The 24,793-nt window shown below is 41.4% G+C and overlaps 1 protein-coding gene across 1 annotated transcript in view; it reads left to right on the top strand.

Annotated features, from left to right (window-relative positions):
- The window catches only part of CADPS (Ca++-dependent secretion activator), a 755,300-nt gene that overhangs the window by 682,454 nt on the left and 48,053 nt on the right, over nucleotides 1-24,793 (top strand). Inside the window, exon 28 of the mRNA XM_006862100.1 lies at nucleotides 19,445-19,477. Within this exon, the coding sequence (XP_006862162.1) occupies nucleotides 19,445-19,477 (33 nt within the window). The remainder of the gene's footprint in view (nucleotides 1-19,444; nucleotides 19,478-24,793) is intronic.

Below are 24,793 nucleotides of genomic sequence, written 5' to 3'. Positions count from 1 at the left end.
GAGATTTTACAAAAAATACAGCTTTCCAACTTGTACCTCTGAGTTTCTCCAAAAATGAGAGTGCGCCATCAGCACAATGGAAAAGCAGTAAGTGTGGCCGTTAGGAGGGCAGACTGAAGCCAAAGACCAGCTCCATCGGGCCACTAGTTGTTCCGCTTAACCTCTCTAAGCCTCAGTTTCTTTATCTGGAAATGATGATAATCGGCAAGCTCACCATTTTGAGGGTTAAAGGGTTATAAATTGCTTCGTATCATGGCAGGTGAACAGTAAGCATGCAGCCATTGTTAAGGGAGGGTGGGTTTGAAGGAGTACTTGTACTGTGTAGAAAGTCTCTCTGAAAATAAAGGTTGAGAAAGAAATGTGGGAAAGCTGGAAGGAAAAACTGATCTACTCAACCAGGCATCTGTTTGGAAGCCCCAGGAGGGAAGAGAGATGAGAACACACACTTCCTGGACCCAGTCTCAGAGCACAGTACCGTGAGCAGTTCTCATCATTAATGAGGCTGCAGCTCCTAATCATTGCCTGGAACAGAATGCTTTTGCTTAAATAGAGATCATTTCCCAGCCTCTTGCCCAACTCCCCAGCAATGCCAGCAGCTCTTTGTTTGATGAAAGGTAGACACTTTTGAGTAGCTAGTGGGATGGGCTTTAGGAGGTTTTATTACTCTCATTACTATGATAATAATATAATCACAATCAATATTTATGAACATGCACAGAAGCCATGCAGTCAACCAACAGCTCTGTAACTTGGGTTTTTGTGTCCTTGCCTAAAGCACCTTTTCAGGAAAGCCTGAGCTTTCTCTTGCCTTCCCCTGGTCTCCTCTGAAACTCCATTGTGGTTCTCAGAGGTCCTTTCAGAATATCCAGGATGTTTACATAGATAGTTGTTTAGAATGTCCTGTTTGTGGTGTTGGGTTTGTACTGTTGGTACTCTGTTACACTCTTTTCAAATACACTTCTATACTTATTATTTGCTTTTTACCTTTATGCTTCGGTAGATTATCTGGTGAAGAAAGTAAGACAGTCTAGGGGGCAGCATCATATAGTAGAGAATCCTTTGAAGTCAAACCTAAAAATCAAAACCAGTTGCCATCAGGTCGACTGTGACCCATATGACCCCACGTGTATCTGAGTAGAACTGTGCTCCACAAGGTTTTCAGTGACTTGTTTTTCAGAAGTAAGATCATCAAGCCTCTTTTCTGACATGCCTCTAAAACTCCCTGTCATCACATTGGTTCCGACTCCTTACAACACTGTAGGATTGAGTAGAATTGTCCCAGAGGGTTTCCATAGCCGTAAATCTGTACGGAAGCAGACTACCATATCTTTGTCCCACAGAGAAGCTGGTAGGTTCAAATCACTGGCGTGCACATTAACTGTCGAATGCTTAAACCACTGTGCTACCATGGCTTCTTGAGGTGCCTCTGGATAGACTCAAAACTCCAACCTTTCAGTTAGTAACCAAGCACTTAACTGTTTGTGCCACCTAAGGTTTTACCTGGGTTCAAATCGTAGCTCAACCACTTCTTAACTGTATGGCCCTGGGAAAAGCAACTGAAATGATCTCAGTCACTGTTTGTTCATTTGTAAAACAAGGAAACGAGTTCTTATAAGACTTAAATAACATAGTGAAATATAGGCATTCCATCAGTGGTAAATGTGTCCATATGTTTCTATATTACTATGTATCCAGTATTAAGTGTTTCTATGTTGTCTGTGAGAAAAGAACGCAATTCACTTGCTTTGTCCAAGATCAGAGAGCCAATAATTGAGACAGCAAGAGTCCAGACTTGAAATCTACTGTTTTCTTTTCCATTTTCTGAAGTTTTTATTAAAACATTGGTTCCATTTATATTTATAGGCAACTTGGGGAATTTTTATTTTAAAATATTTCAACATTTAGCTGTTCCCTTTCAAAACTCAAATTTTGAAAGCGAGTGACAAGTTTTTCTATCCCATGGCTATCTGCTGAACTGCCAAGAGAAAATTTGAGTGTCGCATTGATAAACTCTGTCCCTCCTAAACAAGTAAATGGGGGGATATGGCATCATGGTGCTCATGTGGGGAAAGGGCTTCACCGTTGGCAGGACACATCATTGCTCTTGGATAAGCAGTAGGGGCATCTCAGCCCCTCTGGAGACAGATCTCTGGGCACCCATCACATGCACTTTGAAGGTTGGGTTTTTCTCCAGCCCTCAGAAAATGTTGGAAGGGGCTTTCAATGTAATTGTCACTTGCCCCCAAGCAGGAGCCCCTGAGGTTTGCTCAACTGCTCACCCGCACACATAGTCCCAGTACATCCACCCACTCGCACATTCTGGCTCACCCAGGCATTCGGTCCCTCAGTTGGCACTGGTAATTTATTCATCTTCCCAAAATGCACTTAGAGCATCCAGATTATGTATTGAAGGGACTTGTTAGATCTTGCTTTTGCCTTTGTAGAAGACATATCTTGGAACTAGCATTGAGTCAACCAGAGATCTTGAAGAAGCACTCTTCGAGAAGATACTTTCTTCTTGCAAAATGCCTGTCTCCACTAGAATGTTGAAAATTTGATCTCTGGTTTTATTCTTTTTTCAACAATGCTTTAATGAATGCAATATCAGTACATAGTCAAAAAATAAAATAGATATATTATGATTTTTTTTAAAACACAGTAGTTTTCTGCCTACTCATTTCCACCCTCTCCCTTAACTTGGTAGAGACCCTTTTAAACTATTTGGTTTATACTACAATAGCTGTAAGTGCTTTTCCTTTGATTTATAAAATTTAGAGATTTGACTTCCTACTATGAAAAAGAAGTCCAGATGTGGTGCTGTAGGATAAGCATTTGACTACTAACTACAAGGTCAGTGCTTCAAATCCACCAGCCACTCCTTGGAAACCCTGAACTGGGTCTTTAAGAGTCAGAACTGACTGCTGGGCACTTAACAACAGTTATAATAGACAGGGAACATCATGGCGCCATATGGTAAGCACTGGTCTGCAAACCACAAGGTTGGTGGTTCAAGCCTACCAGCCACTCATTAATAGAAAGATGAGGCTTTCTGCTCCTGCAAAGATTTACAGCCTTGGAACCCCTGTACAGGGTCGTTATGAGCAGGAACTAATTTGACAACACTTAACAACAACATCTGTAATGGATAGAACTTTGGCTTACGTCACCATCTTCATCTTCTCCTCTTCCTTTCTCCTGACACAGTTATTCTGGTATTGTTGGTATCTTTTAAATTTAAATAATACTGTTTCCCCTCTGTTTCTTGTTTCAAGCACAAGGTGAAGGTATTAACAACCATCCCCTTGATACTCCCCCAATTTCTACCTCCAACTGATCTCATATTCTAAGATGTGAATTAATGTAACCATATATATTTAAAGATGTCATCATCTATATTTATGAATGTCTTGAGTCTAGACCAGCACTGTCCAATAGAGCATCCTGTGATGATAGAAATATTATGTCTGAATTTTCCAAATCAGAAGCCACTAGTCACATGTGGTTCTTGAGTGCTTGAAATATGGCTAGTTTGACTAAGAAATTTAATTTTTCATTGTATTTAATTATAATGCACTTACATTAAAATAATCACATTTTGTTGATAGACTGCTTAGATCAGAACAAGCTTAGTAAGCAAATGTAGTTACCTAGAACAGTCTGATTTTCCAGCAGAAATTAGGATAATAGCTGACAATTACAAAATTGGTGATTCAAACACTCCAACTTCTCCTCAGAAACTGTGAGTTGGAACTGATTCGACAACACTTAACAACATAGCTTTACTTACTATGTTCTAGTTAATAACTCAACAAACCTATGAGAAGTAACAACCCCCCCAAAAAATCCCAAACTTGTTGTCCTTCAGTCAATTTGATCCCAATTCATAAGCAACCTTGTCTATAGGACAGTGTAGAACGGCCCCACCGTGTTTCTAAGGCTGTGATCTTTACTGAGAAGTCCAGGTGTGGTACTGTAGGATAAGCCCTAGACTGCTAACTGCAAAGTTGGTGGTTCAAACCCACCAGCTGCTCCTTGGAAACTCTATACAGTATTGCTACGAGTCAGGGCCAATTTGGTGGTGGTGATGTACCATGGAGTGGGTTCTGACTCACAGCGACCCTGTACAGGGTTTCTGAGGCTGTAAATCTTTATGGGAGCAGAAAGCCTCATCTTTCTCCCATGGAACCGCTGGCAGTTTCAAATTGCTGTCCTTACGGTTCGCAGCCTGATTTGTAACATTATGCTACCAGAGCTCCTTCAGGACCAAGTTAGTGGTGCTTAATAACAGTAATCTTTACTGAAGTAAACTGCTTCTTCTTTCTCCTGTGGAATGGCTGGTGGGTTCAAACTGTTGACCTTTCACATCCCTATTTTATAGATGAGGAGAATGAGACATGGAGAGGTTAAATAACCTGTTTAGTAAGTAGTAGAGCTAGAATTTGACTCCAGTAAAGCCAACTCCAGAATGTCTGATCTTAACCACTTCTCTATACTGCCTCTAATCCCAATTATAAATCCCCAAATCCTTCTTTAGATATTTTCAACCAGCTGATGAATGATGTGGTCACAGTTTCTCCCATGTTCTTGACGTGAGTAGTGCTTATCACCAGATCTATGGAGGCCTGGTGTGGCACTGTGGGTTAATGCGCCAGACTGCAAAGCCGCTTAAACTGCAAGGTCAGTGGTTCAAGCTCACTAGGTGCTCCTTGGAAACCCTATACAGGGTCGCTATGGGTCAGAATCAATTCAACGGCATTTAACAACAACAAATGGGCACTTAGATGTAACCACAGATCAATCCATTTCTGACACAAAGTGTCCATGGAAACTGGAGGCCGATGCAGGGGAGTCAGAGAAAATTAACAGGAAGTCCTAAGGTCTAGTCTTAGAACGGTTGTTCCTTTGGCCTGCTAATTCCAACAACAGTACTGCAGCAGCTAGTATGTACTACCAGTTGCTGTCTTTCTTTATCATGCCTGTTTATGTGCATTATGGGGATGTTGATGGTTTTGTGGTAGAATTCTTTTTTCTTTTAACTTTTGATTATGAACTGAGTGAAGATTTAAAGAGCAGATCTTGAGTTTACATCCCACAAGTCACACACTTGCTCCATCTTAATGTTTGCAGTCCCCTCCATGTGAATCCCTTATCCCACTTCCCTGTGGTAGAATCCTTGCCTTCCAGGCAGGATACCCAGTTGTGACTCCCAGCTGGTGCCCCACATATACCACCACAGTGTTGCTGGGATACTGAGCAGGTGTCAGTACAGCTTCCAGAAGAAGACAGAGTAAGAAGAAAGGCCTGTAGGTCAAAATGATCCTATCCACAACCTCTCATGGGGATAGCACAAGACTGGACAGTGTTTTGTTCTGTGTGCATGGAGTCACCATGAGGCTGGGCCAACTCAACCATAGCTACCTACTAACAACAACATGTGCATCACCCCCATTAACCCTCACAACAGCCCAGTGCAGCACAGATGAAGTGACTTTAGCCTACCAGGGGGCTGGAAGGATTCAATGAGGCAATTCACGAGAAGCACCTAAAACACTACCTGGCACATGCTGAATGCCGTCAAGTCAACACGTGCTGCCTTTTATCTCTTTGCCAAGTCACCTTACTGGGCCATGCTTGACTAGATTGGCGAGTACCTGTGTGGATGCTCGTTAACTCTCATTTGTTTCCCCCCCTTCCCTGTTACTATAGTTTTTCCTGGTGTCTGATATCCAGAGTTCTTATTAATACTGGAACATTAATAGCCTTTTGTTTTACTACTAGAATATTTATAGCCTTTTCAAGGTGTGGAAGTGTTTCCTGTCCCACATTTCTCCCGAGACTCTGCTTCAAACATCATCTGGGAGTTACAGGCTTTTTTCTTTTTTTTTTTTTAAATCTAGACGCAACCTTAGGAAAAAACAACCAGTGTGTTTGGCTTTTACAGTAGATCGGGACATAGAGTCAACCTGTTAGGAACCTAACTTAAGTCAATCAGTTCATTAATTCACACTTGAAAATTTACTTTTTCGGATTTCATCCACTCCCCACCCCACTATCTCCCACTAAAGCCATGCTCCTATGTAAAGGTCAGCAAACATTTGTAAAGAATCAAGTAATAAATGTATTTGGCTTTGCAGGCCTTCTGGTCTCTGCCCCAACTACTGCCATTGTAGCGTAAAATCAGCCATAGGCAATAAATAAAGGAATAGACGTGGCTGAGTTCCATTAAAACTTTATTTATGGACACTGAAATATGCATTTTATATAATTTTCACATGTCAGGAAATACTGTTTCTTATATGATAGGGGTTTTTTTGTTATTTTTGTTTTTGTTTTTGTTTTTGTTTTTCAGTCTCTTAAAAATGTACGAAAACAGGAACCAGGCAGAATTTGGTCCACGGCCATGGACTGCCAGCCCCTGTCCCCATCTATAAATGATGGGAACATATTTAATACAGTCAACTCCCTACCCTTCTCAATCATGAGTGAATTAAACACTAATATCATATATATGCGAAAGCTGGACAGTGAATAAAGAAGACTATAGAAGAATGATGCTTTTGAGTTATGGTGTTGGAGAATATTGAAAGTGCCATGGGCTGCCAAAAGAACCAGTAGATCTGTTTTGGAAGAAGTGCAGCCAGAGTGCTCCTTCGAGGCCAGGATTGCCCAACTTCATCTCTCATACTTTGGACATATTGTCAGGAGGGACCAGTCACTGGAGAAGGATATCACTTTGGTAAGGTGAGGATCAGAGAAAAAGAGGAAGACCTCCAATGAGATGGATTGGCCAATTGGCAGCATCAAGGAACTCAAGTGTGGCAACAGTAGTGAGGTTGGCCCAGGATCGGGCAGTGTTACATTCTGCTGTGTATAAGGTCGCTATGGGTCAGTACCGAATCGATGGCACCTAACAACAACAACAATCATTAAAGCAGCTGCCATCGAGTCAATTTTGACTTGTGGTGACACCAGATGTGTCATAGGGATTTTGATGACTGATTTTTTTCAGAAGTAAATCACTAGACTTTTCTTCTAAAGCACCTCTGGGTAGACTGGAACAACCAGTCTTTCAGCTAGGTGCTAAGTGCATTAATCATCTGCACCACCAGGGGATTCTAATACTATTGTTACTATTAGGTGCCATCCAGTCAGTTCCAACACATAGTGACGCTATGTACAACAGAACAAAACACTGCCTAGTCCTTCGCCCACCTTACTTGTTATGTTGGAGCCCACTGTTGCTGCCATCATGTCCTCTTTTTCAGTGATGCTCCACTTTACCAAGCAGGATGTCCTTCTCCAGGCACTGGTCACTCCTGACAACATTAGTTCATGGTTACTGATCTCCTCTTATATAGCAGACACTGTGATGAGCACTTTATATTGCTAACAGCCAGTTTTCAGCTTCACAAGACTCCTCTGAAGAAGATACTGCTGTTATCCTCCTTTTGTAGATGCGGATTACCCAAGGTCATACAACTAGTAAGTCACAGAGCATGATTCAAATCAATATCGTGTGACTCCAGAGCCCCTGCACCTCTCTCACAGAACATCCCCCTTCTCCCAGATCTAGGCATGTCAGAGGGCAAGAAACTTCCTTTAAATTATATGCTATTTTCAGAACATCAAAAACTTGATGTAGTGAAAGAGCGCTTTGGTTTATAATCAAAACTGGGCTTAGACTCCAGTTCCATCGCTTCCTACTCACCTCTTGGTAGTGACTTGACCTCTCTGAGCCTCAGCTTTCTCTTCTGTGAATGGAGATAGTATAACAAATCTTACAAGGTTATACAGTAGTGGTTTGTTGGTGGTGGTATGTGTTGAGGAGTCAGTTCTGAATCATAGCGACCCTGTACTGAGTTTCTGAGGCTATAAATCTCTATGGGAACAGAAAGCCTCATCTTTCTCCCATGGAACAGCTGGTAGTTTCGAACTGCTGACCGTGAGATTAGCAGCCCTATTCATAACCACTATGCTACCAGAGCTCCTTATAGTAGTGATTAGTTGAGTTAATCATTATATAGACGGTACCTTAACATAGTGCCCCAAATATATGTGCACAATTCATATCATTAAGGATCAGGTGCAATCAGATTGTCCTTTGATGATTTTATAGTCGGGAGACTTCAGAATACCCAAATCCCATTTTAGACCACTACTGACTTCCCCACAGCATCCTCCAAAGACATACATGTCATGAATAGAGTTGGAAACATTTGAGAAAAAGCAGCTCCTTATTGAATGTTTCAGAAATCCATTTCTGCATAACACGCGGTGCCGAAATGAATGGCTTCAAACCATCATTTTGCTCACAATTTTATGGGTCAAAATTCAGGCAGAGCTCATTTGGGAGGCTCTTTGGCTTCATGTAGCATTGACTGAACTCACTCGCTTGAGAGCATTCAGCAGGTGGCTGGACTGAGCTGGGGGCTAGATGACTGGTAACTGGGCATTTCTCCATGTGGCTTATCTCTCACCACTTGGGGATCTCACCCTCTGGACCTCTGAATGGACTTCTCTCAGCACGGTAATCTCAGGGTAGACACAATTTCACAGCAGCTGGCTTTTGAGGGTGAGGAAGCAGAAGCTGCCAACCTCTTCAGAACTGGCACAGAATCACTAGTCTCTTGGCCAAAGCAGACACAGGCCAGCCCTAATACAGGCAGAGTGGAAGAACAGAGTCCACCACTCAGTGAGGAAGTGACATTCACATACCAGTTACCAGTTGCCATCAATTCAATTGTGACTCACAGTGGCCCCTGTGTGTCATGGTATAACTGTACTCCGTAGAGTTTTCAATGGCTGGATTTTCACAGGTAGATTGCCAGAGCTTTCTTCTGCGTTTTCTCTGGGTGGACTCAAACTGCCACTCTTTCTGTTAGCAGCTCTGTGTGTAACCATTTGACCCGCCCCCAGGGGCTCTGGTATTCACATCCAAGGAGTGAAATAATTGATGGCAGGTGTCTTAGAAAACAAACTACTACATTGTAAACTGGGCTTCAGATCTACATTCCAATGCAGAGAATTCTAAGGGAATTTTGTTGTTCAGAAAGAAGTTGGTTTGAGTTGTGTTCCATTGTCTTCTAGTTGCATGACCTCGGGAAAATTTACTTCTCAGCTGCTAAGTCATCTGGAAAAAGAAGATGATAGCAGTATCTGCTTCAAAGGGCTCTTGAGCGGCTTAAAGGAGGTTGACAGAGTGAAAGTACTCAACACAGTGTCTGGTACATAGGAAAAGCTCAGTTAAACATGAGCTAACAGTATTTTTAGTGTTGAGTTCACTCGCATTTGGGTGAAAGTTGACTATACATTCTAAGAGATTAGGATTTAGGAGCTAGAGAGAAATAGAATCAAACCAGATCTTGCAACTGACTTACAGCATTTAACAACAGCAATCTGCAACATGATTAGGAAAGAAGAGAGGAATTAAGGTGGCCAGGCCTTGTACTTCAGGTTGTTACACACTCATACCTGAAACACTGTAACCAGGAAACAGAAGTGGCACATCCAAGTCTGTAGAGATCCCAGGTGTAGTGGCCCCATCCACTAACAAACATAGTGTAACCAGGTCCCTGGACCCTCAGTAACCAAATCAGCCCCTGTGGAGTTGGAGTATGAAAATAGCAAGGGGGAAAATGCAGATGAAGGTAGTGGAAATCACAGGGAAGAATGCAAGAGTTAAAGTAAGTAGAGGAAAATACTGTTAGCTTATGGTCCATGGAGGGGATTGCAATCATTGTAATGAAATGAAATATAACACATACATATGTTGAATGTAAAGGTGATGATCTCTTCTGTAAAAAAAGAATGAAATTGGGCTTTTATTAACAATAATCTATGCAACCACCCTATGGAAAGGTATTGTCACTATTCCTATTTTCAGAGGAAGCTGGTGCACAGAGAGATGATGACCCAGTCTCCAGCTGGCAGGAGACAGGACAGTATGCCAGCTCCTGCCCTCCATGGCACTGCCTAGCCTATGCAGGACCAAGAGACACATTATACTCTTCTTGTAGAGGCAACAAATTCCAGCCCCTTTTCTGATTAAAAAATTAAAAACTGTTAACTGTGCCTTGTTGCACTTTCATAGTCTCCCTTTAAGAGTGCTAGAGCTTTAAAACCAATCTCCAGAAAGTGCTAGAATCCTCTACCCAGTTTAAGGAACCTGGATACTGAGCAAAGAGTACCAGAAATTCATCCATTCAACCAGTTTTTATAGCGCATCAACTGAGTGTAGACATTGAAGAGAGAGGGAAGTTCTTAATCTTCATAGAGTCTACCTTCTAGAGATGAGAAGAGTGAGAAATGATAAAAACCCTAAAAAACAAACCTACTATTGATTCTGACTCATAATGAACATATTGTGATTGTTGTTGTTGTTGAGTACCGTGGAGTCAGTTCCGACTCATAGTGACCCTGCACAGAGTTTCCAAGGAGCAGCTGGTGAGCTTGAACCGCCGACCTTGCAGTTCAAACGGCTTTGCAGTCTGGCACATTAACCCACAGTGCCAACCCTATAGGACAGAGTAAAACTGCTCCCTAGGGTTTTCAGGACTAAAAACCTTGCCAGAGCACATAGCCTCATCTTTCTCCCGAGGAGTGACTTGTGGGTTCCAACCACCCATGTTGCAGTGAGCAATCCAGTGCTTAACCCACTGTGCCACCAGGGCTCATGATAAATGATCAAAGTGAACTAGTAAGAAATTTAAATAGTTCATGAATAGTGGTGGTACTGAGCAATATTTTTTTTTTTACATACGATCCTTCTATTGAACAGCCTTAACTCTCAATATACATATATTGGTGATTAAGATGGTTAAGTGCCATCAATTCATACCCACCCCATATAGGGTTTCCAGGGTGGGTTTGAACTGCCAACCTTGTAGTTCAAACCAACCTTGCCATCCAGTGTTTGTCCTACAGCACCATAACAGGACTCCAGATAGATAGATAGATAGACAGACAGAGATATAGATAGTGATGGACAGATAGAGTTTGTCACTGTTAAGTGGCAACTCATAGTGACCCTGTATAGGTTTTCCAAGGAGCAATAGGTAGGTTTGAACTGCTGACCTTGTGTATCATGTCCAGTGCTGATCCTACAGCATCACACCAGGATAGATACAGATATATGTTGTTGTTAAGTGCCATCAAGTCAGCTCCAATTCATAGCAACATTGTAGATTTCCAAGGAGAAGGTGGTGGGTTTGAACTGCTGACCTTGCTGTTTAAACCGACCTGTAGTACAGTATATTATATTTAAATTATTATTATTATTATTTTTTTAACCCTGCGCTCGTATTGGTCTAGGAAATTAGAGAAAGGAGCATTGGTTGGTTGGTTGGTTATGTGCCATGGAGTCGGTTTCGACTCATAGCGACCCTGTACAGCGTTTCCGAGGCAGTAAATCTTTACGGGAGCAGAACGCCTCATCTTTCTCCCGTGGAATAGCTGGTAGTTTTGAACTATTGACCTTGCAGTTTGCAGCCCGATTCATAATCACTATGCTACCAGAGCTCCTAGAGAAAGCAGCATAGGAGCGCCATTATTCTCGCAGCAGAAATTTCAAAGGCCATGCATTGAGGTAAATGTTACTGGTTCCTTGAAATGGTGTGGTTGGCAGTTTCTAAGCAAAGGCAGAAAAATTAGCCCGAGCCCTTGTGAAGTCAAACAAGCAGGGATGGAGTCATTTCCTTGGTTGACTTTGTTTTTAAGAGACCATGGGGAGAAAGGAGAGTTCAGGCAGTGACTAATGCCGTGGTATCTGTTCAGACTTCTTTTTTCTTCCATCTTTCAGTCTTACCCACCAGACTTCTGTTTGCAAAAAGGACCTAATCCACTTCTTTTTTGTTTTTGTCTGTGCACTGATTTAATAGTATCAAACCCTGAGGTCCTCGTGGTCTGCACCTGTGTTGCTTTTTCTCCTAATGAAGTAAGAGAAGTGGTTTAAGCCCCTGCCGTGCACTCTATCCAACTTCCACAATGATTAACACAGGTCCCCTGATTAGGACCAGGCAGAAGAAAATCCTTTAGTCATCAGCATTGTGAAAATCCCAGAATGGTGTGTGTTCAATGAAAAGATTACCTTGGGCACCTGAAAAATAATGGAAGGGTTCAATAGAGAAACCATTAAGCCTGTCTACACTCACTAAGTCAGGTGGAGGGTCGAGGTAATTAGCTGGGACATTCAGACCAGAGAAACCCATTTTGGACCTTCTGCCCCCAGTGAGTCAGCTAAGATAATTATTCAAATCCCTCATCCATTTTTGCTGGAGTAGCTTTTTCAGGTTGTGTCTAGATACACACAGTTAAGTATGAAATATGACAAGTCAATAAAAGTAGTTGTAGAGATGTTTGTTTGTTTAACTGAGTAATAGGCATCTCTGTGGATGGGAAGTCAAAAGCTATACCTCATTAGCTGTAATCATAAACTACAGGTTATTAATGTCATAAAAATAGTGTAGTCGTAAGCCAATCTATCAAGCCATATTACTTTATTTGTGTTAGCTCAATTTCTTCAACTGTAAGGTAGAAATAATATTAATAGGGCCTTCTCAAAGAGTGGTTGTATTAAACAGACAAACAAATGCAGTAACTCTGTTCAGAGCCTGGCAAGTAGTAAGAACTCAGGAAAATGCCGCTTATTGTTGTTAGTGGTTGGAAGAACATGACTCATTTTGAGTTTGTGGAGAGATTGTTCCTTTAGACATCATCTAAGAAGTGTGGAGGGGGGAGGGGGAGGGTGGCATAAGAGCAAATACCTTCGTCCTACAGCCTCTGATGTTGTGTCTTGCTCATTACAAGTTTTCTTGGCTTCAGGCATGTGAAGACATGGGGAACACATTGCTCTTTTGGTTCTCCGTCAACGTTTCCTTATTTGTGTCTCCTTTTCTACCCCTCTTACCCAGATTTGACTCCAGAGGTGGTGTGTGGATACTGCCGATGAAGGGAGACCATCCCATCAAAGGGATGGTGAGAATTCAGGGAATCCTAGGGAATGAAATCAGGCTAAGTCACAGCTCTTGCCTCTGCTTTGAGGGCAGTTGTATCCCTGCTTATAAAGGGGTTCAGACCAAGGTCTGGAGTAAACCTCTCTCCCTTACCCTTGTCCTCATCCCCAGAATAGATGACTTGGACTTGTTGTTGTTGTTAAGTGCCGTCGAATCGATTCTGACCCATAGTGACCCTGTATAGGGTTTCTAAGGAGAAGCTGATTAACTTGAACCACCGACCTTGCAGTTCAAACGACTTTGCAGTCTGATGCATTAGCCCACAGCGCCACAGTAGGACTGGTCTTACAGCGCTGTAATATGTGTTATTAGTCAACATGGGCAATCCTGAGGCAGGGCAACAGAGGTTTTGGCAGTCAGCCTTAATGTTTTGAAGACATGCTTGCCAGTCTAGAGGATGCCAGAGACTTAGGCAGAAAGTTTGCCAGACTGAAAGTTAGCTCAGATACCTGCTGATAACCTAGGGACGTTTTCATGATTATAAGCCCGTGGGCTAGAGATGAGGGATGAAATTGTCCCCACCAAGATGAGGATTCGCTTTGTCTATACAGATAAGTCATTATTTCCAGTAATCATGATAAGAATTTTACCCATTTACCGTATTGTCATCGAGTTGATTCTGTCTATAGCAATACTACAGGTTGGGTTTCCAAGATTGCAGTCATTACAGAAGCAGAGGAGCTGGTGGGTTTGACATGCTTAGTGGACATTTAACATGTGCTCAACGCTGTTCTCATCCCGTCCCACCCAGTATCCATTTGAAGAACTTGGTTTTTGTTCTCAAGGATGTTATGTTATGTAACGTAATTATTGATCCCACAGAGAAGGCTCAAAGAAACTAAGTAACTTGCTCAAAGTCACCAAATTTTAAAATGGCAAAGCCAGATTTCTGACCTCGACAGTCTTGAACTCATACTCATAACCACTTCATTATGAAGAATTATTTTAAAGTTAAAAAAGGAAATCATTCACTCACACACTTTTAGCAAGCACTATGGGAAAAAAAAACATACCTAATGACACTGAAAATTCCTTAAAATAGGTAGTGCTTTTCAAAAAATTTTATATTTTATCCATTGAAACAACATCTATGTGTATTTGGGAAATAGTCTTACGTAACTTTTGAGTTCTGTTATATATTTGGTCTAGAGACAGTGCCTGGTGCGTGCTTGGATTTTCTGGTCCTTAGCAAGAATTTCACAGCTTTAGAGGAATGGAGGGTTTGGTCCTTCTTCTGTATAGTTAGCAAAAAGACAGATGAATACTTGAAATAAATGTGATGCTTTAAGGAAGCTTGGTTGACATTGTGCTCTTGTATTCACTGCACTTCATTTCAGTGAGTCTACTGTAACATGTCTGCCTCTCAAAGAGGCAAAAATCAGAGGACAGGAAGCAGCCTTAGAGGTAACCTTTCACATAGAACAGCGATCACATTCAGATCATCCTACATAAACTCTGCATGAGCCATTCCAATGAGGAGGTCTCTACCACCAGAGATGGCTAGTCGCTGACTAGACTGTGGTGCTGTTTGAATCTTTTTCTGGAGCCCCTGCCATTTAACTCATTCATCTTGATTCTATGCTACAGAACTACTACAAATAAATTCAGCCCTTCTATAGTGAAGCTCCTTAACTGTATGAACATTATGGTGTTCTTCCCCATTACCCCTGCAGTGTTCGTTTCCCTAAGACTGCTGTGACAAAATACCAACAAGCGGGTAGTTTTCAATAACAACCATTTATTACATCAGAGTTCTGGAAGCTGGGAGTCTGACATCAGGGTGCTGGCAATGTTGGTAACTTTTGAGACCTGAAGGGAGAAACTGCACCATGCCTTTCTCCTAGCTTCTCATAACTCCAGGGTTCCTTGGTTTGCAGCTAAAGCATCACGTTGACATCGTCCCTCTGTCTCCCTGTCTCTGTGTATTGTGTCGCCTTTTATAAGGACCAGATACACCTATGTTAGCAAGACTTCATGTTAGGCTAATGACTGAAAGGTTGGCTGTTCAAATTCACTAGCTGCTCTGAGAAAGAAAGATGTGGCAGTCCGCTTCCTTAAAGATTGCAGCCTTGGAAATCTTAGGAGGCATTCCCCTACTCTGTCCTATAGTGTTGCTATATAGGCTCACATTCAAAGATTAGGACTTCAGCATACCTTTGAGGGGGAATACAGTTCAGTGCACAACATCATCCTTTTGCAAGCAAGATGCCTTCACTCTCATTTCTTGGTAGAATACATTTCCAGGATCCCCTGTATCCTCTCATGAACATCCTCCTTAAGGTTCCAATGGCCAGAGTCAAAGAGGTGAAACTATGTGTGTCCAAATAGTCATAAAACCACAACTGACCTCAAGTTTCTACTGTTTGGAGATGGGAGAAGTAAGTGGCAGTGAAAGATAAGCCAGCCTAAGAAACTGGAAGGTGGTACATATAGGAGAGAGGATGATTTTCATTCATGACATTGAGCTTGCCTCTTTTTCCCAAACTGCCTTGAAAGGGATAGAACTTGGCTGGTGCATTCTCCAGGTTGGAACTGCATGTCAGTGGTAAAGGGAGAGTAGGCGTGTTTAAAGGTTGATCATTTGAGCTGTAGCAAAAATCCTACCAACTGCCAGGCATCAACTCTACAGAGCAAAGGAGACAATTTATAATGGAGAAGTGTTTTGGGTTTGTTTTTGTTTGGTTGGTTGGTTTTTTGTTTGTTTTTGTGCTAGCCCCTGCTTTGACCACTGAAGTTTGAATTCCTTATACTTTCCTACCATTGTTGAGGTGATTGGGAGATCCAAGAGAAAATTTTAGGCACAGAGGCCCACATGTGAATCTTGAATTCTCTGTCTTATGAATGAGACCACGAGCAAGAAAGTTCCTGAAATTCTATGGGGTTTCGCTTTCTCCATTGTAAATGGAGATAAATAGTATCCCTCATCCCCCAGGGTGACTTAACAGTGAAAAAGTACACTAAAGTGCTTTGCAAAGTAAAATATATCATTTAAGTATTAGTACAAATGGAGGAAATTTTCAGGGGGAAAAAGCCACCTTCTTAGCTGAACTCAATTCCAGAACAGAAGTGGAGAGGAAAGATTTGGGAGTTGGGAATCATTTAGTAGAAGTGTTAATTGTGTAAAAAAAAATTTTTTTTAGAAAAATTTTCCTCAAATCCCCTTAAGGGCCAAGAGTGATTCCCATAACCGATCAGCTATTTACAGGTGGGGGTATGTTGTCAAGTCAGTTCTGACTCATAGCCACCCTGTATAGGGTTTCCAAGGCTGTAAATCTTTATGAGAGCACAAAGCCTCATCTTTCTCCCACAGAGCAACTGGTGAATTCAAACTGCTAACCTTGCTGTTAATAGCCCAATTTGTAACCCACTATGCTACGAGGGCTCCTTAGTGATTGCAGGTGGAAAGCTTTATATATAACCATGTTGGCCTTTGTTCTGACCTACACAGTAATTGCTAGTCATTCCTTTGCTTGTTTTTTAACTGCTCTGAAGTTAGAATTGACCAATAGCTTTCTCTCATGACTTCTCTCTACACATCTTCCCTAAGTTCCCTTTCTAAGCCAGGTCCCAGGCACATCCCTGGAGGAGATAGCAGTGAACAAGACCAATATAGGCTTTGCCCTTATGATGTTCTATGGGAGACAGACATTGCATAAATAATTGCTGAGCTGCAACTGCAGTTAGTGCTGCAAAGAAAAAGAGTAGGGATCTCCCAGGACTAGGACCCTCAGACACCCTTCTGTCCTGGAACTGAAACCATTCCAGGAGACCACATTTCAGTCCAACAATAAACAGGACCATAAAGTAAATAGTAATAACTGAGGAGAAAAGTGTGTTCCTTAGGACAATCAATTATATGAGATCAAAAGGACAACATTTGACTAAAAGCAAAGATGAGAAAAGCAAGGAAGGGTAGAAAATTTGGATGAAAGGAAACGGGGAACTCAGGATGGAAACGGGAAGACTGCTGATTCACTGTGAGGAATACAACTAATGTCATGGAAAGCTTTATGTGCAAACTACCCAATAAGAAACTAATTTGATCTGCAAACTTTCACCAAAAGCACATTTTTTTTTTATAAGTTGAAGAAAGAAAATGTGTGTAAGACATTGTGTAACAAGAAAATGATGATCTTTTGTGCTTACAATGACCCAAGACGATGAAATACATTGCCATTTCAGTAACTGACTAATCATAGTGTTTAGGTCCTTTAAAATTTATGAAGCACTTTCTCATGTTTTTCACTTATTTAAGCGATTAACTGCATGAAATATACAATACTGTCACCCTGTTTTAGAAAGGTAGAAACCAGCTCTTAAGAACTTGAAGTAATATTCCGAGGGTCAACCAGATATGACACTTAGAGAAATTTTGACTCTAAATTCTGGGAGAAAATCCCTGTAAGTTCACTGTACTCTCTCCCTTGGGGATTGACAAAGTATCATTGAGAAAACCGCAATAGGGAAAAAGCATCCCTATGTGGACTTTCCTAGAGCACATTTAGTAGAAAATTGTGAAAACAGCCAATTGGCAAGAGGAGACTTCCCAGAGACGTGCAAAAACACCCTGACTGCTTGGTGCATATCACAGTCTTTGTCATTTCTAGTAATACTGGAAACCTTCTCTAACCCCCAAAGGAAGCCTCTTAAGGAATGAAGTTCTTTAAGGAACAGGTATAATCGGAGCCATAAAGAACCACTAGATTATATCTAATATAATCCTATTGGTTTTATTCTTCAAATCCAACTGTTCATCAACTTCTCACATTATCCAGAGCTCACCCATATTTGCCTATGAATTAATAACCTGAGCTACTGTTTGTCCTCTGCTTACCATGTCCTAGGACTTTATGTGCATTCACCCTAAAACCAGCCTGACTCCTGGTGTGGTGCTGTAGGATCAGTACTGGACTGCTAACTGTAAAACTGACAGTTCAAACCCACCAGCAGCTCCTCTGAAACCCTAAATGGGGTTGCTATGAGTTGGAACTGACTCAGTGGCACCCAACAACAACTAAGTAGGAATGATTACTATCTCCAATTGGCAAGTGAGTCAACCCAGAAACATGAAGTCATTTGCCCAAGGTTACACAGCTTGTAAGTCTAAAGTAAAGATTCAAACCCAGGACTGACTCTAAACTCCATGCTCGCAAACACTACACCCAACTACACTCCCTCTCTAAAAGCAATCAAGTTTTACAATTATTTCTTTTGGGGTTTTTCAGCATCAAAAACTGGGGAATACAAAAGCAGCCTTCCAGCAGTTAAAAATGGTCTGGTTCCCACCCCCACCCATAGACACCTATCTTCCAGAGATACTCACCACATTGTCTACTTTTGAAGGGAGCTGAATTCATTGAAATTGAGAACTGAGGGATTCATTTAGGATAAACCTGCTGTTAAACTACACGTAGATCCAAGGTCAGGAGGTAACCGGGGCGAGTTTTTGCTTAGATTAAGCATGAATCAGTTTTTATTGTTGTTGTCGTCAGGTGCAATCGAGTCGGAACCGATTCATAGCAACCCTATGCACAGCAGAACGAAACAATGTCCGATCCTGGTCCAACCTCACCACTGCTGCCACAGTTGAGTCCATCAGTGATGCCACCTGGCTGATCCATCTTGTTAGGGTTCTTCCCCTTTTTCTCTGACCCTCCATCTTACCCAGCATGACGTCCTTCTCTAGCGACTGTTTCCTCTGGACAATATGTCCAAAGTATGAGAGATGAAGCTTAGCCATCTTGGCCTCCAAGGAGCACTCTGGCTGCACTTCTTCCAAAACAGATCGATTGGTTCTTTTGGCAGTCAATGGCACTTTCAGTATTCTCCTCCAACACCATAACTCAAAGGCATCAATTCTTCTACGATCTTCCTTATTCACTGTCGAGCTTTCGCATCCATATGAGGCTATTGAAAATACCATGGCTTGGGTCAGGCGCACCTTAGTCCTCAAGCTGACATCTCTGCTCTTCAATACTTTAAAAAGTTCCTGTGCAGCAGATTTGCCCAATGCAATACGTTGTCTGATCTCTTGACTGCTGCTTCCGCAAGTGTTGATAGTTGATCCAAGATGAATCAGTTTAGGCTTAGTTAAAAATTCTTTTCTCCTTTGAAAGGGTGGGAGGAAAATGCAAAGCGCCCCATACCAGCAAGAGAATCAAAGTCAGTAAAACTGTGCAGATTCCCTCTCTCTCACCCTTTCTGTCTCTAACTCACTCTCTCTCTCTCTAACTCACTCTGTCTCCAAAGCAGCAGTGCCTATGGCTTGAAAGCAAACAGTAGACAGATTTTATTTTTCAGTACCTTTTTGTTTTTTCCTGGTCAGCTCCATGTGCCAGCATATTGTTTTATCTATGATGGTGATACAGCATTGAGCTGTGAATAATTAAATATAAACACCAGCCTCACTTCTATCATCTTTCTTTCTTCCTTAGGTGAAGGCAGCTTCCAAATATGTGGATGTACCTGTGAGTATTTTTAAATTATTCTTTTCTTGTCTTTCCTCAGAATTTTGATGGTGCCGCTTTCATTGGTAGTGGTGGTTATGTACCATCAAGTCAGTTCTGATCCACAGTGACCCTATGTACGGTTTCTGAGGCTGTACATCTTTGTTGTTGTTTAGTGCCATTGAATCACTTGAAACTCATAGTGACCCTACATAGGGTTGCCGAGGAGTGGGTGGTGGATTTGAAACATTGTCTTTTGGAGCTGTTAGTAGATTTGAACTGCTAACCTTTTGCTTAGCAGCCCAATACATTTTAGTGCCGTAGAGTCAGTTACGACCCATAGTGACCTTGTATAGGGTTTCCGAGGAGCAGCTGGGGAGCTTGAACCACCAATCTTTGTGGTTCAAACTGAGTTTGCAGTCCAGCACATCAGCCCACAATGCCACAGCAGGAGTCCTTGCTGTTTTCATTAGTTGGTGCTAAATGGTGTATTCTTGACTTGTGTCATCAGAAAAAGGGAACCATGACTATTTCTTAGTGAAATTTTATTCAAGCAAGAAGAGGGTCTGATTTCTTTCAAGAGAGGTCCTGGATACAACCAGTTCACTTTTGTTTTGGTTGGTTTCTCTGGTATATGCATTCTACTCACCTATCCTACTCACCTCTCTTTCTGTATATATACCATGGGAGTAGAATTATGAAATAGAAGTTTGCACAAAAGCGTCAGTGTTTTTAAAAACAAATACATTCTATATGTGTTCATTTGGGGATCAATACTGCAATTGTTTTAAGGAAACCTTACAAAACTGCTTATAATTAGTACAGGCCTCATTAATGAAGAGAGCACTCAAAGTTCACAGATAAAGCACTTGAAGTTGCCCAAAATTTACATTTAAATTGAGGTTAAGTACTACACATGAATGCTAGAGTGTGGGATTACCTGTGATAAATCGGGATACATTTATAGACAGACTTTGCCCTGCCTATTAGCAAAATAGAATTGGAGAGATTTAAATATATTGCAATAAAGGGGGAAAGAAAGTGTTTCTGTTTCTCCATTTTTAACAAAAGAGGTGTGAGTCTATTATAAAATATTAAATTTAGGGAGCTTATCTCAACAGCCACCAAGGGTCTTGTCCTGAACATTTCTCATTCTGAACGTGGTTAAGTGCCCTTCTTGTTCAAATACTTATTTGTTAAAATTTGTTTTTTTCTGAAAGGATTTATATTAACATTTAAATTCATTTCCCCAGGAAGCTAAGTGTGTAATGGTTTATTGGCTTATTTCTCAAAGGAAGACAAAATGGAAAATTGGAGTGAACTTAACATTAGCATACATTTTGTTTGTTTAATGAAAGAATGTACAATCAATAATTATGCTTTGAATTTATATAATTCTTCTCATCAAGGGACCTCAGGCTCCTTCACACAGATAGTCCTTATAATGAAGAATGGAAATAGCTCACATATCTCCAGCATGGAGAGAAGTTAAGTAATTTACTTTCCCGAGCTCCAAAGAATGAATTTTCAGTTCACAAGGAAAAACTGCTCAAAATCTGGGTCTCTTTATCTGTAAAATGGAGATAATAATACCTAAGTCATGGGGATGCTGGGAAAATTCAATGAAACAACGTAAGTGAAACACCCAGCCCCGTACCTGGGACTCTATAATAGACATTTCAGCAGCAGAAGAACAAGTGGGAGAGGTTGTGGGGGTGGAAAATGCACACCTTGGATTGAACAAATGCAGGGAGCAGAGGGTAAACTTGCTGAATCATCCCTTCACTTACACTGTTCTTCACCAGTGATTTAAATTGCAACTCTAGGCACCCAGTCCAATAGTCTGGAGTCCCTGGGTCATGTTAAATGGTTAACCCACTCAGCTGCTAACTGAAAGGTTGACATTTTGAGTCCATCCAGAAGTACCACAGAAAAAAAGACTGGCAGCGTATTCCAAAAATATCAGCCCTTGAAAACACTTTGGAATACAGCTCAGCTCAGACACACCTGGGCTCACCATAAATAGGTGTCAACTTAAAGGCAACTGGTTCACCCAATGATCTGGAAGCAGAGGTCTGGTATGTGCCCAAGGTTTGAATAGGTGACAGGTAGGCAAGACCCAAATACCTGGAGAAGTTTTATTTGCCAATGAGTACTATCATCAAATCATGTTAGACAGAACTACAGGAAAGTGGTATTCTTGGTAGGTCAAAATATTAGCAGTTTAATGTAATTCAACCTAATCATTCCTATAGGATTTATTATGACAATATTTTTGTTGTTGTTAAGAGCCATCAAGTTGGTTCCTATATAGGGTTTCTGAGACTATAAATCTTTGCAGGAGCAGAAAGCCTCATCTTTCTCCCACAGAGCAATTGCTAACCGTATAGTTCTCAGTCTAGTGCTTATTCTACAGAGGCACAGTGCTCGGTAGGATAAGGGGGAGAAATGTATTCTGAATCAACATGAAAGGTACCCTGATCTATATTTATCCAGGGTTTATGAGTTAATTTTTCTAGATCCAAAGCTTTGCTAGGTTTTGTTGTTGTTGTTAAGTGCCATGGAGTCAGTTCTGACTCATAGCGACCCTATATAGGGTTTGCAAGGAGCAGCTGGTGAGCTTGAACCACCAACCTTGCAGTTCACATTGACTTTGCAGTCCAGTGCATTAGCCTGCAGTGCCACACCAGGGCTCCTGGTTGTTGTTAAGTGCCATCAATTTGGCTGACTCTTAGTGACCCTGTGTAGGGTTTCTGAGGCTTTAAATCTTTGCAGGAACAGAAAGCCTCATTTCTCCAATGAAGCAGCTGGTGGGCTCAAACCATGAGCCAAACCACAGTCCAGTGCTTATCGTATGGAGCCACCACATTCCCTTGCTAGGATTGTTGTTGTTGTTGTTGTTGTTAAGTGCTGTTGAGTCAGTTCTGACTCAAAGCGACCCTGTATAGGGTTTTCTAGGAGTGGCTGGTGAGTTTGAACCACCTACCTTGCCATTCAAACTGACCTTGAGGTCGAGTGCTTATCCTATATATAAGGGCACAAAAGGAAATTAACAGTGTTTCGCCCTCTGCGTAGTGCAAACCGTTAACACCCTCAGCTGCTAACTGAAAGGTTGGTTTTAAAGTGTTCTGAGAGGCACCTTGTATCTACTTCTGAAAAAAATTTCAGCCATTGAAAATCCTATGGAGCACACATGGGGTCATCAAGAGTTAGAGTTGAATTGGCAACAACTGTGTTGTTGTTTTTTCTCCATCTTATAGAGAGGCAGAAGAAAATGATGCAGGATGTCTCCAAATGTGATACATTTACCGCTGATTATATGCAATTTAATGGTAATAGCAGTAACAGCCACACCTCACAAAACACTCACTAGGCACCCGGCACTGTTCTAAGCACTTTACATTTTATCTTCACAACAACCCTAATGTAGAGATGTGGATATTGAAGCACATATAGACTAATTTGCCTCAGGTCCCACAGCTGGTAAGTGTCAGAGTTGAGATTTAAATGTATACTCTTGTAACTATACCATCCTACAAGACCATTTAAGTTAGTGCGTAAGAAACATTTTTAAATTGGATTGTTGTTATTATTAAGTGCAGTCGAGTGGATTCCAACTCATAACAACCCTGTGTAGAGTTTCAGAGGAGTGACTGGTGAGTTTGAACTGCCAACCTTGTGGTTCACAATCCAGTGTTGATCCTACAGTGTCACACCAGAACTCCTTTATTTGGATAGTTGGGTAATGATTCTAGTGAGTATTAGAAAAAAAAGTAGATAGCACATCAAATCTATGATTTCAACCATCAGTATATCTTAGGACAAAGTCAAACTTTAGAATTAAGTTGATTAAGAAATACTTTTATAACAATTATTATGGTTATAATATAGTAAATAAACCATTTTATAGTAAATATATAATGTACATATGTATGTATATGCATTTTATTTACATATTATAACTTACCTTGATATTTGGTGCAATTCAAACAAATGTATTTTCTCACACTTTGGGAGCCTAGGAGTCTGAGTCAGCATGCTAGCGCTTGTTGTTAAGTGCCGTTAACTCAGTTCCAACCCCAGTGACCCTATACAGGGTTTCCAAGGAACAGCTGGTGAGCTTGAACCACCAACCTTTGCAGTCAAGCGTATTAACCCTCAGCTGGCTCTAGGGGAAGGCTTTTCCCCTGTCATCTCTGGATTGTGGCTGTTAAGTACCATCAAGTCAGTCCCAACTCATAGCGGCCCTGTATAGTTTCCAAGGAGTAGCTGGTGGATGCACAGTCCACTGTTGATCCTACAGCACCACACCAGGAGTCAGCTCTGGAAGAAAGGCCTTGTGCCTTTGGAACTTCTGCTTCTGGGTGATCTTCATGGAAATTGGAGTCTTCCTTCCTCCATATCTGCTTGCTTACTTGCTTGTTTAATCTCTTTTATATCTGAAAAGAGATTGGCCTAAGATACACGCTACCTTCATACTGTCTCACTAATACAGCAAAGAAAACCCATTCCAGAATGGGATTATAATCAGGGTTAGAATTTACAACACATAATTTAATCCATAATAATAATAATAATAATAATAATAAATATTTACTTCTTAAAACATCCTATGCTGCTGCTATTGTTAAATGCATCAAGTTGGTTCCAAATTTCAGCAACCGTGTATAGGGTTTCTGAGGCTGTAAATCTTTATGGGAGCAGAAAGCCTCATCTCTCTTTCATGTGACTAGTGGGTTTGAACTGCCAGTCTTATGGTTAACAGTCCAGTGCTTATCCTACAATACTACCACAGCTTCTGAAACAATTGTTATTTGTTGTTGTTGTGTGCCATCTAGTTAGCTCCAATTCATACCGACCCTGTGTATGGTTTCCAAGGCTGTATATCTTTATGGAAGCAGAAAATTTTTATCTTTCTCCCTTGGAGCAGCTGGTGGATTTGAACTGTTGTTTTGTGGTTTGCAGCCCAATGCATAGTCTATTTATCATCGAATTTACAACTGAGGCACAGAGAGGTGAAGTACCAAGTCCATGGTCCCCTGGAGAGTGAGTAATGGAGTATACACTAAAGTGCTGGCGATTTGATTACCAATGCTGTGCTCCCAGTGAGACGGTGAGCCACCGTCTGCTAACACTGGCTCCCAAGAGTCCACTGTGGGCTTCTCGTCCCAATTCACTTTCAGCGAGGTCACATTGGTAGCTTGAAATCAGCCCTGGTGAGAATATTTACACCATGGAAATTGGCATCACTATTTAAAAGGAGCTCTGGTAGCATAGTGGTTATTAATTGGGCTGCAGACCTTAAGGCCAGCAGTTCGAAACTACCAACCACTCCGC

The sequence above is a fragment of the Chrysochloris asiatica genome, unplaced genomic scaffold (assembly GCF_000296735.1).
Source record: "Chrysochloris asiatica unplaced genomic scaffold, ChrAsi1.0 scaffold00046, whole genome shotgun sequence".
Classification (NCBI taxonomy): domain Eukaryota; kingdom Metazoa; phylum Chordata; class Mammalia; order Afrosoricida; family Chrysochloridae; genus Chrysochloris; species Chrysochloris asiatica.
The sequence above is the reverse complement of the archived record's forward strand: the minus strand, read 5'-3'. Positions and strand labels throughout refer to the sequence as shown.